The 14,780-nt window shown below is 51.1% G+C and overlaps 1 protein-coding gene across 1 annotated transcript; it reads right to left on the reverse strand.

The window, feature by feature from the left end:
- Positions 1 to 4,833: 4,833 nt before the first annotated feature.
- On the reverse strand, positions 4,834 to 14,016 carry PSMB3 (proteasome 20S subunit beta 3). The gene is made up of 6 exons (XM_028089914.2): positions 13,905 to 14,016; positions 13,404 to 13,588; positions 10,639 to 10,746; positions 7,531 to 7,708; positions 5,869 to 5,963; positions 4,834 to 4,943 (listed from the first exon to the last, which is right to left on the reverse strand). Exons 1-6 carry the CDS (start codon positions 13,905 to 13,907, stop codon positions 4,895 to 4,897), a joined length of 618 nt encoding a protein of 205 aa, XP_027945715.1. The 5' UTR covers positions 13,908 to 14,016; the 3' UTR covers positions 4,834 to 4,894.
- Positions 14,017 to 14,780: the final 764 nt, after the last annotated feature.

Genomic DNA, 14,780 nt, shown 5'->3' on the forward strand with positions numbered 1-14,780 from the left:
ACCCAGGTTGAAAAGGGGTTTCCTTTTTGTTCCCTTGTAACTTTTTACAATACCTTGGGGCTAGAAAGGACTTTGTAGGTTTATGTGGGTTTCGTTTCTGCAATCTCATCGCTCCAGGTTTGCTATTTATAATGATGTATGTCATCACCCCATCACCCTCCCCATCCCTGCCCTGCTCTGGGCTCCCTTCAATGAAAGAGGCGCCCCGAGGACCCGGCCGAGGGTCCAAGCGCTCTGATACCAGAGGAGAGGAAGTCAGACACCTCAGCCCTGCTGCATTGGGTCTTGTCTGGATTAACTTTTTTAATTTTATGGAGTACTGTGTACAACTTCCTCTACCTTTTCACCTCGGATTCAAGTGAAATGTTACTGGATTCCTCCATGTAAATGCTGTCCTCCCGAAGGAACGCTCCAGATCAACATCAGGCATCTTGGATGAGGAGAGATTGCCCAGGGGCGTGAGTTCATCCTCACGGGATGGTTGGGGGTGGGGGTCGAGGCTGGGCACTTGGACAGCTGGTCCTCACAGAACCCCATGGACATCACCCATGCCCCTGGCCCCTGGCCTTGCCACGTCCTGTCTATAAAGCCTGCCTCCCGCTGGGTCAAGAGGAACTAGGAAGCATCTTTATGGATAGCAGGACCCCCAGACGCTGCAGGGTGTCAAATGAGGTCTTGTGCCCTCCATCCATTTACTTCCTTCTGACCTTGGCCCAGGTGCCCGCCCTTGTACTCGAGCTTTTCGCTGGGGCGCATCTCCACATGCTTGGGGCCCTCCTTGCAGAGATATGTCTTCAAGCACCAGGGTCACCGTGTAGATGATCTGATACCTTGTGCCTGTGGTCTGTTCCCTGGACGGTCGTGGCCAGCAGGGTGTGCGCCCCCCCCCCTTGGAGGGTAGCACCCAAGCCTGAGGTTGCTTCAGAGTCACTTGAGGAGGGGACCCAGGAAATGCAACTTGGAGGCTTGATATGGGGGGATCGACCTGGCCCCGGCTTTGGGGCTGTTTTCCTTGATGCCCCTGTCTCGACCTTTAGCAGACCTGCCACCCCCCGGGCTCCCCCAGGGGTGGCATCCTGCACCTTTCTTCAGGGCCTCCACCCAGCTGCTGAGCGACCCAGGTCTCAGAACTGAGCCACGTGCCCTCCTGTGACACCACCAGAGCAGTCTGGTCTGGCTAGGAAGGAAACAGCCCTGTGTTGGGGGAGGTACATTTCTGCATCTTCTCACCCCCTTACCAGGAACTGGGGATTTAGGTTGAGATATGGTAAAACTTGTAGATAACCCCACAGATGCGAAGGAAGTTTATAGAAACATTGGAACGAATGGATTGGTTTCCTGTGGCTCCCTCCAAGCCTGGCCGAGCTGAGCTTCTGAAGCAGGAACCAGCACCATCTCCGGGCCCTACCCGCAGCTTTTAGGTCAGGGAGGAATGGAGGCAGCATTCTTGGACCCCGCGGGGACTGCTGGAACCATTCTGGAAGAGGCAAACAGGTCAAACAACCGCCCTGGCTCCAGAAAGCGGTCGCAGGTAGCTCCGAACCGCAGCCGCAAGACCAAGTGACTTGGGGAAGAACTTGGAACCAAGAGGCTCATGGAGAAAATCGATCTGACTTGGGAAGGGATTACGTAGGAATAATGTTTGGACTTGATTTCCCCACCTCCTAATCAAGAATGAAAATTCAGATCTGCCCCTCAAGAGGCCCAGCATCTTCTGAGCTTGGTGGGCTGTGCTCCCGTCGCCACCCCAGCCTCGGGCTCCCGCCGGCTTCCTGCATTTGGGCCGCTGATCCTGTTGCCATCGTGTGTATGAAAAGTGTAACACAATCCATCAGTTAAAGATGAGCTACCAGGTATCTAACTTCTTTAACATTGAGTTTTTGTGTTTTTATAGGTTTTTCTTTTTTCTTTTTTTTTTTTTTTGGTATATTGTTTACATTTTGAGAGTAGCGTTCTGTTTCAAATGCTCTTTTTGTTTTTCTGACAGTATTGTTGTTTGGGTCAAAACATTTGAACTGTGGTTGGGTGGATTTTAGATTTTTTTTTAAAAGGTCATTCTCTGTGCTATCTTCAAAACCTTGGGTTTAGCCCTCTAATTCCTTTGGCATTCGAATGTTCAAAAGCTGTTTATCTTGGTTTATACCAGTTTTCTTTCTCTTTTTGTAATGAGGCAAGTATATTTGGTTTGTGGTCTGAACGTGGAGAAAGTGGACTGACCCCCCAGCTCATGTCTGCCCCCATTCCTTTCTCCGAGCCCCCCTGTTCCCTCTCTGGGTTGTAGAAGGCGTCCAAAGGCCAGGGACTAGCCTCAGCCTCCCTCTCCGGAGCCCGGGAGAAAAGCTCCGAGAGTCTGACAGTACCCCAGAATAATTTGGGGTCTCCCAAGAACAAGGGTGTAAGAGTAGAACGTGACTGACGGGGTGAGGCCTAGAGGGGGAGCCTGTGCAGGATCGCTCACCCTTCCCCGGCTCCACCGCCTCGCCGGTCCAGCTTCTCCCGCCCTGAAGCCTGTGGCTGAGAAACCAGTCTCCCAGGCCTCGCAGCCCAAGCGAGGGTTCTCCGAGAACGCCACTGAGACCCTAGAGGAAGTCCTCTGGCCCTTGTTCCTTTGAGTGAGCCACGGAGTGTGCCCCCCCCCCCCCGCCCACTGCAGGCTCCTTCCCTGTGCCCTGCGGTGTGGGGGCCCCGGGCAGAAGCCAGCAGTTCCGGGAGCGGACTGAGCCGGTGCTCCCCCTCTCCTTACCTAGCTCAGGGGTTACTGGTCTGGGGCAGGTGCCGTGAGTCGCCCCTGGGGCTGGTCTCAGTGGCACCCCCTAAGTTCCCACCACAGGCAGCTCTCCCTCCCTCTCCCTCCTTGTTTCTCTTGCCTGTGCTTTAGGCCTCAAACAGGGCCCCTGGTCGTGCTCAGGGCTGGGGACTACAGACTCCTGACCTACCGACGTTCCGCTCTTCAGTCCGCCAGGGCCTGCCCTGGGGAGGTGGACCAAAGACCCGGGACTTTTCTCAGCAGCCAGTCCCACCCTCCTAGTTGTCTTTTTACCAGTTCAAGTGGGGAGGGAAGGAACTTTGGCACTCCCTGGCATTTGAGCTACTCGAGTGTCGGGGGCCAGAAGGGACTGTGTAACAGCTCTGGCCTTAGAACTGTGGCTCCCCCAAGTCTAGGGACCCCACTTCTTTCTGGCAGAAATGGCGGTGGGAGGGTCCAGCCTGAGCACAGGAATCCCAGGGAAAACCCAGTTGAACTGCCCCCGAATCTACCAGCCATCTGCAGGGGGCAGGGACACGGCCCACCTTCCCTCGGAGACATGCCACGTATGAAGAGCACTTCTAACGGGAAGAGGAGACTCAGCTGTCCCCAGCGGGTTGTGCTGAGATCCTTGGGAGGCTGGGGAGGAAACTTCCAGAGGAGCCCCCTCCCCTGCTCAGAGCTGTTTTGTGAGTTGTGAACCAGCAGTCTTTTGGGGGGGGGGGCGAGCTGCTTGGCACACCCGGACATCAGGTCAGATCATTGTCATCAAAAAATGTGAATGAAGCGTAGGTTCACCTCGTGGGGTAGTGGGACACACTGGCACCCATCATATGGACGTGACTTCTCAGTTTCTCACTGCGACCTCCATTTTTTTAAATAGGAATTTTCAACCCCTTGTGCTTGTCTAATGTCTGCTCAGAACAGTTCAAGACCCTGTTACTGTTTTAAAATGCATGCATGTTAAGATGAATCTCCAACCCAAGGAACAAATAAAACTCAAAAAGCTTTGTGTACACATCTGTCATGTGTGAGTCCTTTGGAGATGAGCCTTTATTTTTTTCAGAATTAAAAGGTTTGGGTCCCAGTTTCAAAGGTTGCTTGGACAAAATCCGTGTGTGACTTGAGTTTGGAGAAAGAATATAGGCTAGAACTTAGGCCGCCGACTTCCACATCTGGCTGGTAATCCTGACCCTTCTGTGCACACTGAGGAATGGACAAACCACTGGCCCCCACTTCTCCAGCTGTGTAAGACCAACACCGGCGGGGGGGGGGGGGGCACACACCTACCACACCTGTCCCTGCTCTCCCTTAACTAGCTACGTGGTCACCTCGCGTATCTCATGTTCTTCATGTAGACTCTCAGCTTAAAATCTAGGGGTTCTCCCAGTGTGGTCCTCGACCAGCTGTATCAGCAGCAGCTGGGAGTCAGAAATAAATTCCCAGGTCCCTCTGCAGATCCGAATCAGAAACGGTTTTAACAGGCCCTCCAGGTGATTCTGATGGAGGCTCAAGTTAGGGAACCACGGCCACAGGTTGCAAGCTGGAATCATTTGGGAAGCTTTTAGGAAAGACAGGTACCTAGGCCTTTAAAAGCCAGTTAAGTCAGAATCTTGAGGGATGGAATCAAAGTATCTGTGTGACTAATGTGCAGCCAAGGTTAAGAAATGCTGAACCACAAGGGTATTACTTGTGGCTACTTGGCCCAATTTCTACCTGAAACAATGAAAGATTTAAGAGTTTTCCAGCAGAACTGAGTGAAAAGGATTCTAGACTTTGGGGTCAAATGGAAAATGGGTTTCCATCGTTGCTCCACCACTTATTAAAGTGGCCTTGAGCAAATTAACTGCCTTAAGTCACCATGATGATTAAATTTTAGAATGTGTAAAGCACTTTGTGCCAGGCTTAGCACACAGCAGGCCCTCAGCGAGTCATCTGTAGATGTTACCCCACTGGTGCACCAGTAGAGGATGCTCTAAGTCAAGAAGAAAACCCAAGGGCTGAGCTATACCCAGAGGAGCTCTTTGTAACTACCAAGCTGGGGACAAAGATCTCTGGTAAAAGACCCAAAGACGAAAAAGCAGAAGTGAAAGAAAAACTATTTATTTAAAAAAAAAAAAAAAAAAGGTAGGCTCTGGGAAGAGAGGGTTAGTCCATGCGGGCCTTCAGTGTCCTGGTGGTGATTTTGTCCTTCTCACTGCAGGGGGAGAAAGTCACAAAACATCTACACCATTCTAGAATGCAGAACAAAGCTATGCTGCCAACTCTAGGTTTAACTGTTTTGCTTGTTTTACATTAACAGCTTGTCTGCTCAGCCTGGGATGAGGAAAGGGAGAAAGGCGGAACAGGGAGACTAGTGAAGAATCTCCAAAGCTGGACCCACCAAGAGTCCAGGTGATTCAGGGCTTGACTGGGCAGCCCTCCAGAGAAGGGCAGGAGCGCCCCCCACCCCGGCACAGAGAACCAAGTCAGGAAGGAGGAGTATTGTGTTTCATCCCAAGAACATAAAAGACCCGAGTGGTCAATTCTCTGTATCAGCCCCAGTCTGTTTTTCATGATAATTAAGCTCTCCCGTAAAAAAAAAAGGGTCCAAATGCTTATTTTGGGATGTACCCAAGGAAAGCTGTTGAGAGTACATCTACTTCATCCAATCAGGTTCCTGGTGACAGCTCCAGAAAAGTAAGGGGAAATGGGGGGTAGCAGGTAGGGAACTGGCTGGGATTGGAAAATCTGTTCCCAGAGCTCAGAGTGTCACCCTGTTGGGGCTCAGAATGTCATCCAGAAGCAGGAGCTGGGAGAGAAGGGAGTTGCCTGGAATTCTGAATCTGCAGTAGCTCTGCTGTGGCTCATCCCCACACAGACCTCTGAGACTTTGGGGATACTTAAGAGAGCAATGTCCACTGTGAGCAGCGGCAGGGGGGCGGGGGGGGCGGACTCAGAGTCACGGAGCCTCACCTGACCAAGGCCAGGGGAACCAGGTTGGATTTCTGCTATCCCAAGCCTGCCACAAGTGCCCTTCCTCCCTTGCACCTGCTCAGGGGGATGGGAAAAGGAGGTGTTTGTCCAGGAGGGGAAAGGTACGTGTCTGCAAAGCTTCTCGGCTTTTCCCAACTCATACTCACATGATATGGACAATGACTCCCATGCCTGACACTGCATCCCGATCCACGGCATTCAGCATGGCTTGCGAGATGGTTTCAAATAGGTGTTCTGGATCCTGCCAACACAGCGGAAGCCTCAGACCCAGAGCCTTGGACCCTAACTTGGTTTGACCCCTTAACTCTCTTTTTCCTAGGCTCAAGGTCCCCACCTCTGGCTATCCCCGTGCCTAAAGTGAGGGCTGGTTCCCAGGATGTGGGAAGTCCCCTCAGCTCCTCAAAAGGAAGCAGGGTATGGAAGGGAAAGTGAAGGAGAATTTAAGCCCTACTTCCTCCGCTAACCAGCAGTGACCCTGGGCAAGTTATATGTCCCTTTATTAAGCTCAATCCCTCTTCTGTAAAATGAGGTGAATCCATTTGACTTCCAGGTGCTTTATGAGTTGTCTATGGGCTCTCCTGGGTGTCACACAGGTGCCTCAAAACTTACCTGTCCAACCATGAACCCACTCCCTCCCCCCAAAACTGTTCCTCCTCCATCCTCCATCTTCGTCGGCTTAGCTAGAAAACTCAGACATCCACATTATCTCCACCACCCTCACTACTGTTTGAAGCGACCAAATCCTCTAGACTCTAGCTGCTGCACCTCTCCCCCCACCGCCACCGGCAACTATCTTTGCTCCTCCTACAGGTGACCACAATAAGCCTATGGCATCGACCTGCGGGCTCTGGACCCTGACTGCCTCTGACACAAGGTACTAGGGAAAAGTTCAAGCTCCCTGGCACGGCACTCGAGGCCTTTGACGTCTCGGCCCACGCTCCGCGCATGCTCCGGCAGCCACGCGAGCTCTCTCATCACTGAACACACCTGGGGCCTCTGCGACCTGCCCACAGGCTGTTTTCCTGCCAGCCAGGCCCTTTCGTTTCCCCACTTCCTGACAGACGCATTTTAGCGTGCATTCGGGCGTCTGTCTTGCTTCATCAGACTGCAGTAAGCCCGTGAAGACAGACTGCCTGGTTTCCCAGGGCCCGGCAGAGCTGACAGAACGGGCAGCCCCCACGGCCAGGCACCGTTCCAGTCTTCACGTGTCTTCCTCACACTGCCCCTCCTAAGGTGGGCCACGTCATTATCCTCATCTTCCAGGTGGGCCAGTGGAGGCACAAAAAGGTAAGATGACTGACCTAAGAACAGAACTAGGTGACAGGTGGATCCAGGTTTCCAAGCCAGACAACCCCGGCCTCAGAGCCCATCCTGTGGAGCCGCTTCTAAGTCTACACCTTGTTCAATGTTTGTTCAATGAATGGATGCGAGAACCCCGTAAATCCAAGGTGAGAACTATGTTGTTGCAGCAAATATCTGACTGGGGTCTCCTAACAGAAAGTGGGTGAGGGCTGGTTCCCTGGACGTGGGAAGCCCCCTCAGCTCCTCAAAAGGAAGCAGGGTATGGAAGGGAAAGTGAAGGAGAGTTCAAGCTCTGAACTTCCTCTACTAACCAGCAGTGACATCTGCCTGCACCAAGGCCTGGCAGATGGAGTTTCCGGACACCCTCCCAAGGCCCAGCAGCTGGGCTTTCTCTCCTACCTGCATCTCCTCACTCTCCTCATCACACACCACGTAAACACATTTTTCCCTGATGGCCGAGGGGTGGACACCTCCGAGCCCAGTCCCACCCCGTGCCGCCGACTCACCATGTTGGGCTCCCAGAGGGACTCACACATCCCGTACATCTGTTCTGAGCAGGTGCCACTGACCACAAAGTCGTCAGTCACCATGGGGCAGCCGATGAGGTCTAGAGAGCAAATGAAGGGCTTAAAGGTCTTCGGGTCCAACCCGGCGATGACGGGCTCTGTGTAGTAGGGGCCAAACCTGTGCAGGTCAGGAGCAGAAAAAAACCACAGCTCAAGAACATCCACTTTCCTGCTCAGGCCTACTCAGACAAGGCCCTGGCTCCGACCCGGGGAGGAGCACAGAGGGCCTATTTGGGGAGACCCACTTCCCCAAGGCCAGCTTTTCTTTAAACCCTACGCCCAACATAGGGCTCAACCTCAATGATCCCAGGATTAAGAGTCACATGCTCTACCAAATGAGCCAGCTTTGGTTCACCCTCCCCCACCTCCTGGCATCTGACAATGCTCGAAGACTTCTTTTTTTTTTTATTTTTTATTGTTATGTTAATCACCATATATTACATCATTTGTTTTGGTGTAGTGTTCCATGATTCATTGTTTGTTCATAACACCCAGTGCTCTGTGCAGAATGTGCCCTCTTTAATACCCATCACCAGGCTAACCCACCCCCCTACCCTCCTCCCCTCTAGAACCCTCAGTTTGTTTTTCAGAGTCCATCATCTCTCCTGGTTCGTTCGAAGACGACTTCTTTTCCCTGACACTTGCCTCCTATCCTCCTCACCCTGACCTTCTCTTCCACTTCCTTTTTTTGGGAATTCTGATTTCTTCTAATCTTCCCTATCCTAACCAAAGTCCTACCACCATTCAATTCTCTATTCATACATCTATCTATACCTCGACTTCTTTTGAAAACAGCTTTGAAGCAGTTTATAAGAAAAATACTGAAAAGGGGCGGCCTGGGTGGCTCAGTCGTTAAGCGTCTGCCTTCGGCTCAGGTCATGATCCCAGGGTCCTGGGATCGAGCCCTGCATCGGGCTCCCTGCTCTGCAAGAAGCCTGCTTCTCCCTCTCCCCCTGCTTGTGTTCCCTCTCTCTCTGTGTCTCTCTCTGTCAAGTAAATAAATAAAATCTTTAAAAAAATTTTTTTTAAATTTTGTATTTTCTTCTCAATATCTTCAAGAATAGTCTAGATTATCTGGGTAACAACCTTAAAACTAAATACAACACCACAGTTCGGGGTCTGCATTTGTATATCCAGTCACACTGATGCCAAGGTCCCACTGAAGGTTCTTAACTTGTACCAGCAGTGTTTCACAAAGAGAGGTACCTGGATGGATTCTCTGGGATTCATGAGAAGTTTTTTCCTTTAAAAAGGCTCTGTACAAGGGCACCGAGTGGCTCAGTTGGTTAAGCGTCTGCCTTCTGCTCAGGTCACTATCCCAGGGTCTTGGGATTGAGCCCCATGTTGGACTCCCTGCTCAGGGGGAGCCTACTTCTGCCTCTTCCTCTGTCCCTCTCCCTGCTCGTTCTCTCTCTCTCAAATAATAAATAAAAATCTTTAAAAAAATACAAAATAAAAATAAAAAGGCTCTGTACATTGCTCAAGTTTGCAAATCACAGCATTAGCCTATTCTGCTGGAAAATCATTGACTTCAATTGGGCTTGTAGAGAAAGCTAAGAACCTAGAATTTTCCAGGTCAGCCTCAATGTTCTGTATTTTTCTTTTCTTTTCTTAAAATATTTTATTTATTTATTTGAGAGAGACAGAGATAGAACATGAGTGGGAAGGAGGGGGAGAAGCAGACTCCTAGCCGAGCAGGGAGCCCGACGCGGGGATTGATCCCAGGACCCTGGGATCATGACCTGAACCAAAGGCAGACGTTTAACTGACTGAGCCACCCAGGCACCCCGTTCTGTATTTTTCTTATTTTTAATAAACACGGTGGGGTGCTGGCTCAGTCAGTAGAGCATGCGATTCTGTTGTTTTTTTTTTTTAAGTTTATTTATTTATTTAAAGTAATCTCTGCACCCAACTTGTGAGCTCATGCCCCATGTTGGGTGTAGAGTTTACTTAAAACCAAAACATGAGCCATTATACAAATACCTAAAGATGAGTTAATTTTCACAAATGTATAAGACATGTTCCCCCCCTCTATAAATCAGTTTAAAAAATCATTTAGGCCTTTCTCAGTTCGGGATTTTGATAAACATGGTTACCACACATGCAGACAGTTCACATCTGAGGATATTAATATCCACCTAGAAAAAGGCAATCCTTTTATGGATTTTAGATTGTGAGACTAAAAAGGCAACGGTATTGCTCCAGGTAATGGAAATGGCAAAGACTTAGATTTGAAAGCTAAAGAGTATATCTGTAACTTTTCCACAAAGTTTGAAATTATTTCAAAATAAAAAGTTTAAAAAGAAAAAAAGGAAAAAAAGAACTCCACTTGTCTGCCACCCAGTTTAGCCCAGAGCTAAGTGGAAAAGTCCCTGTGGGGCTCTCCTTCGATCCCAGCTTCTGTACTGGATTCCGCAGCTAGGCCTCTGCTTTCCTCGTCATGAAGTCTTCAAAGAAAACAGACAAGGGGCGCCTGGGTGGCTCAGTTGGTTAAGTGACTGCCTTCGGCTCAGGTCATGATCCTGGAGTCCTGGGATCGAGTCCCGCATCGGGCTCCCTGCTCAGTGGGGAGTCTGCTTCTCCCTCTGCCCCTCCCCCCTCTCATGTGCTCTCTCTCTCTCTCTCTCTCATTCTCTCTCTCAAATAAATAACTAAAATCTTAAAAAAAAAAAAAAGAAAAAGAAAACGGACAAAAATTCAGATACCCAATTCCTAGGTCCTGAGAATCTAGTGCCGACAGAAGTAGCTCTGGAGTACAGGTGGCTCCTGGCTGGGAGACTCACCAGGCACTCTTTGGAGGGGTTAATTCTGTTGCCTGGAGGCACATTTGTCTGCTATTTGCATTCCCTGCCTTCTTCTCAAGTAACCCTTTTCTTTCCTATTTGGTTGTCAGACCCACAGAAAACAGACCCAAAAAGTAAGATTATCACCCTGCAAATAAGCAATGGGAGAAGGAGGAGGAATCTTCCTGGGCATCCCTGCATACTACGTACCTACTTGGCCAACGGTCTCTGCATGCCCCGGGTCCCAGGCTACACTTCCACTCACCGTTTCTCATACAAGAGGTTGGCCACCATGCTCATGAGGGTGTAGGGCTTGATCTGCCGACCTTCCTTCAGCTCATACAGGTTCAGCCGGAACTTGAGGCGCTGGGCACTGTGATAGGAAAAGAAAAGTGAGGTAGCAAGTCACTACTGAATGTCCCCTGGTGTCCACTCTGCAGAGGTCAGGAGGTATGGAGGAAGACACAAAATCCCCACTCCTGCCAAAACTGCTCCATTCCCCTCCCAGTGATTTTCTCACGGAAGTCCAGCCTCATGTCCATGTTTCAGACGGTCCGACACTTACCACCTGTAAACATGCCACTCTGCTAACACTGCTTTTCCCACACTTTTTTTTTTTTTGAGGTGAGGAAAGGGGAACTAAGAAGTGGATTCTGCGGGGCGCCTGGGTGGTTCAGTCGTTAGGCGTGTGCCTTCGGCTCAGGTCATGATCCCGGGGTCCTGGGATCGAGCCCCGCATCGGCTCCCTGCTCCGTGGGGGGGGGGCCTGCTTCTCCCTCTCCCACTCCCCCTGCTTGTGTTCCCTCTCTCGCTGTCTCTCTCTCTGCCAAATAAATAAATAAAATCTTAAAAAAAAATGGATTTTGCCTCTCTTTCTTGAGGAACAATTTATATAAAACGCACAGCTCCTCTACACTGCTCACAGGAGTCCACCTGCACACACAGTGACGGGAGCGGACAGCAGAAAGAGCAGTGGGAAAAAAAAAAAAGAAAAAGAAGGAAAGAAAAGAAAGAGCAATGGACTGCAAGAGCTGACCTAAGCCTTCATCCTCCCACTTAATTTTTCCATCCATACGATGGGGACACAACAAATCACAGAGCGGTGAGACAATGTATGGGGGGACGATCAGGTGCTTGGAAAACTACAAAGTCTTCTCTGTGTTAAGAAGCAGCAGCCAGGGGCGCCTGGGTGGCTTAGTCATTGGGCGGCTGCTTTCGGCTCGGGTCATGATCTCAGGGTCCTGGGATCGAGCCCCGCATCAGGCTCTCTGCTCGGCGGGAAGCCTGCTTCTCCCTCTCCAGCTCCCCCAGCTTGTGTTCCCCCTCCTGCTGTGTCTCTCTGTTAAATAAATAAAATCTTAAAAAAAAAAAAAAAAGCAGCGGCAGCTGTACTAATGGTCTGGAAGATGCTGAAGCAAAAAGGTCACACACTTCCTCCAGTGCCACAGCTCAGAGCCCAGGACAGGCCCCTGCAGGGGGCAGACCAATGCCAGAGCTGCCAGAAGCAAAGCAGTGATCAAAGGACACAAAACAAAGCCTCAGATACAACCTGAGTTTCCTCTGACGGGGAGGAAACTGAGGCCTAGCGAAATTAGCTATTACTGCCCCCAAACATACAAACTTGGTGAAAAAGCCTCCTGAAGAAAAGGAAATGGTGAGAGGACACTGGCCATGACTGGGGAGAGGAAGGCTGATGGGGACCTTTACAGGGACGGGAACTCAAAGCTGTCACCTGAATGATTCTACCAGGATGTGGCTGGCTTAGATCTAGGAAGAATTTCCAAGTCATGCGTTCTTGAGACTGAGGGAGCTTCGAGGGAAATGAGAGAGAAAATTCTCTGACAAGCTTTCACTCACATTAGTGAACTATTCTCTTGCTCTTCTAAGAACTACGTCCAGGAACTGCTGTTTGTTGGGCCACCAGCTTCCTGCAGGACCTGCCACCTGCGACATCTTCCTTCTTAAAACCCTACCCTGATTTTTTCCCTCTGGCCTCTCTACTTCCCCCCACTGCTAAATATTCAGTTCAGCTCTCAAACAGCAGCTCATTTTTCTCCTCTCCAGAGTCTGTCTCTCCAAAATCTGTTCCCATAGGTTTAAAAGATCACCAGTGCCTCGCCAGCCCTGAGTTAGATAATTTCAAGATCCCAACTGCTTGAAAGATGTTTCTCCGTGGCTTGCCTTGTCCCTTCAAAAGTAGTGTCAAAATCAGCTATCACCTTTCCCCTAAAACCAGCCCTCCCAATTTCTATATTTCAGGCAACATGCTCAAGACAGAAATCATCTTTAAAACATTTCTGGATTACCTACATGCCACCTACTGATCTAGATACTAGTAACAGATAAAAAAGACACAAACTCACCCTCAACGAATGACTCTAAATGTAGTCTCACAATATCCAAGTAGCCACTAAGGCTGGTCAGCAACAACTCTCAGAAATGCCTTCCTCCCCTTTCCCACCACTACCACCCATCTGGACAATAACCCTCATACCTGGACCAGCACAACAGCTACCTATGTCATCTCCCAGATTCCCCCCTCCTCTCAAATCACAGAGCCTCTGTCCACTAGATGACAAATCTAGCAGCTCATATGCACCAGCTCATCATGGGTTAGTTATCTTTCTGTATAGCGTTTCCCAACTAAAACTGGATTTATTCAGGGACTGAGCACAAGCCCGAGAGAGACCTGCATTGGGATCCTGGATGACATTCGTAAGCTTGCACATTGGGCAAGAAACTCTAAGGCTCTCAGTTTCCTCATCTGCATAATGGGACAGCAACTTGGTAACGTAGTTAAGAGGATTAAGTAAGTCCATACATGTAAGGCGCTCTGCGCAGAGTCTGGCACTGGGTAAATGCCGGTGTCAGTTGGTATAGGATACAATTCTGTATGGCTTACTGTGTCCGGCATAGTCTCTGATTCACCGGTGCTGTTTGGTAAGTGACTGATACCTGGGCCACTCAAGACGCCAGGCCAGGCTAGCCCAAGAAGAGACCTGCGTGTGGGCGGGGACCCCGGACACTTACACAGTCTGGACATCGGTGGCGAGCCCGGCCAGGCCGATGTACAGCCGATCGCCCATGGGAAAGATCTTCTGGAAGTCCGTGGTCACCATCTGGGCCTGGATCCCGAAGCGCCTGTCGGCAGCGATGGCCACACAGTTCTTCCCCTTCATGGCCATGACGGCCCCTCCGTTATAGGACATAATAGACTGCGGTAGACAGAGCGGAGGGGCTCAGCGCCAGGGGCCAAACGCGGCCAGAGCCCCCGGCGCGGCCCCTGATCCCGAGGCTCCTGTACGCACCGTCCTCCACTCTGGAGGCGGCTGCGCACCCCGAACTCCAGCTCTGACATGAGCGCTGTGCAGCGGCGGGGAGCCGCCTTCAAGCCCTTGGTCCTCACGGTGGTCAGCCTCCCTTCAAACTGCAAACGACCACCAGGCCCTCTCTGCTTCCCAAACCTCCCATGCCGCCCTCCCCGTTCCTCAATCCCTACCCCGCGTCCCTCCTCCTCGCTCCCCATCTCACCATGACGGCGGTGTTGCGAGACCTCCAACCACCACAATTCCAGGCAACCGGCTACAGCCCTACTAGCGCAGCCACTCTGGCTGCCTTTTCGGTGCGCGCCGAAAGGCCGACCCTTCCGGGACACTTTGACTTCCTATTGGCTGTACCCTCTGTCAATCATCAGCACGGGAGTTTGGTTGAGAAGCCAAAACCGAGAATGGGACGGCGGAAAGTGAAAAGTCACGGTGAGTGCGGAAGGGCCTGGCGCCGCGGTGCGAGCCGGGATCGCGGCGGACCCGGACTCCAGACGCCAAATCCCGGGGCCGGGACCTGGGTGCACGTGGGCTGGCGAAGCCCGAAATAGGGGCTGCGGTCCCAGCTAAAGGGCTACGCTGTTGCTTATGAACGTGTGCGTCGGGCGTATTACTCATGTTAGCTTGTTTCATTTATTCACTCCAGGAATCCTTACATGTCTTATGTGCCAGGTACTATATACTAGGCTCTGGACATTGACTGGCCTAGAACGGTGCCTGGTATTTGGGAGGTGCGCATTCAGACATATTTAATGTTTCGAGGAGGAGGAGCAGGGGAGGGCGTTGCGGGTGTACTGCGGGGCGGCAGGGGTTCAGCTGCAAAGGGGAGGTTTGGAGACCAAAGGTTGTTATGCTTTTGGGGACTTTCAGGAGGTCGACTTCATGTATCCCCAAGACTCAGGTCACCCTAAAAAAGGACATTTCGGGTTTCCCCATCTTATCTTCCTCTAAGAGAGATCCAGAGGAAGCCGGAGACTACCTCTCCCAGAACCAGTGGATAAGACATGAAGGTCCCCCCTCCTCCCCTCTCTCGATCGGGACCCTTTGCTTTCTCCCCAGAGTCTGACTTCTTTCGCCTGACTGC

Source organism: Eumetopias jubatus, unplaced genomic scaffold (assembly GCF_037043125.1).
Source record: "Eumetopias jubatus isolate StellerSeaLion01/CBP00866 unplaced genomic scaffold, mEumJub1_p1.0 scaffold_10, whole genome shotgun sequence".
Classification (NCBI taxonomy): Eukaryota; Metazoa; Chordata; class Mammalia; order Carnivora; family Otariidae; genus Eumetopias; species Eumetopias jubatus.

What these genes read in the sequence shown, in the direction of transcription:
- PSMB3 (XM_028089914.2), bottom strand. An exon ending in CCCTCTGGGAGCCCAACATG is followed by an intron (nt 5,964 to 7,530) that starts GTGAGTCGGCGG and finishes CTGTGTTGGCAG; the next exon opens with GATCCAGAACACCTATTTGA. An exon ending in GGAGTCATTGTCCATATCAT is followed by an intron (nt 4,944 to 5,868) that starts GTGAGTATGAGT and finishes CTCCCCCTGCAG; the next exon opens with TGAGAAGGACAAAATCACCA.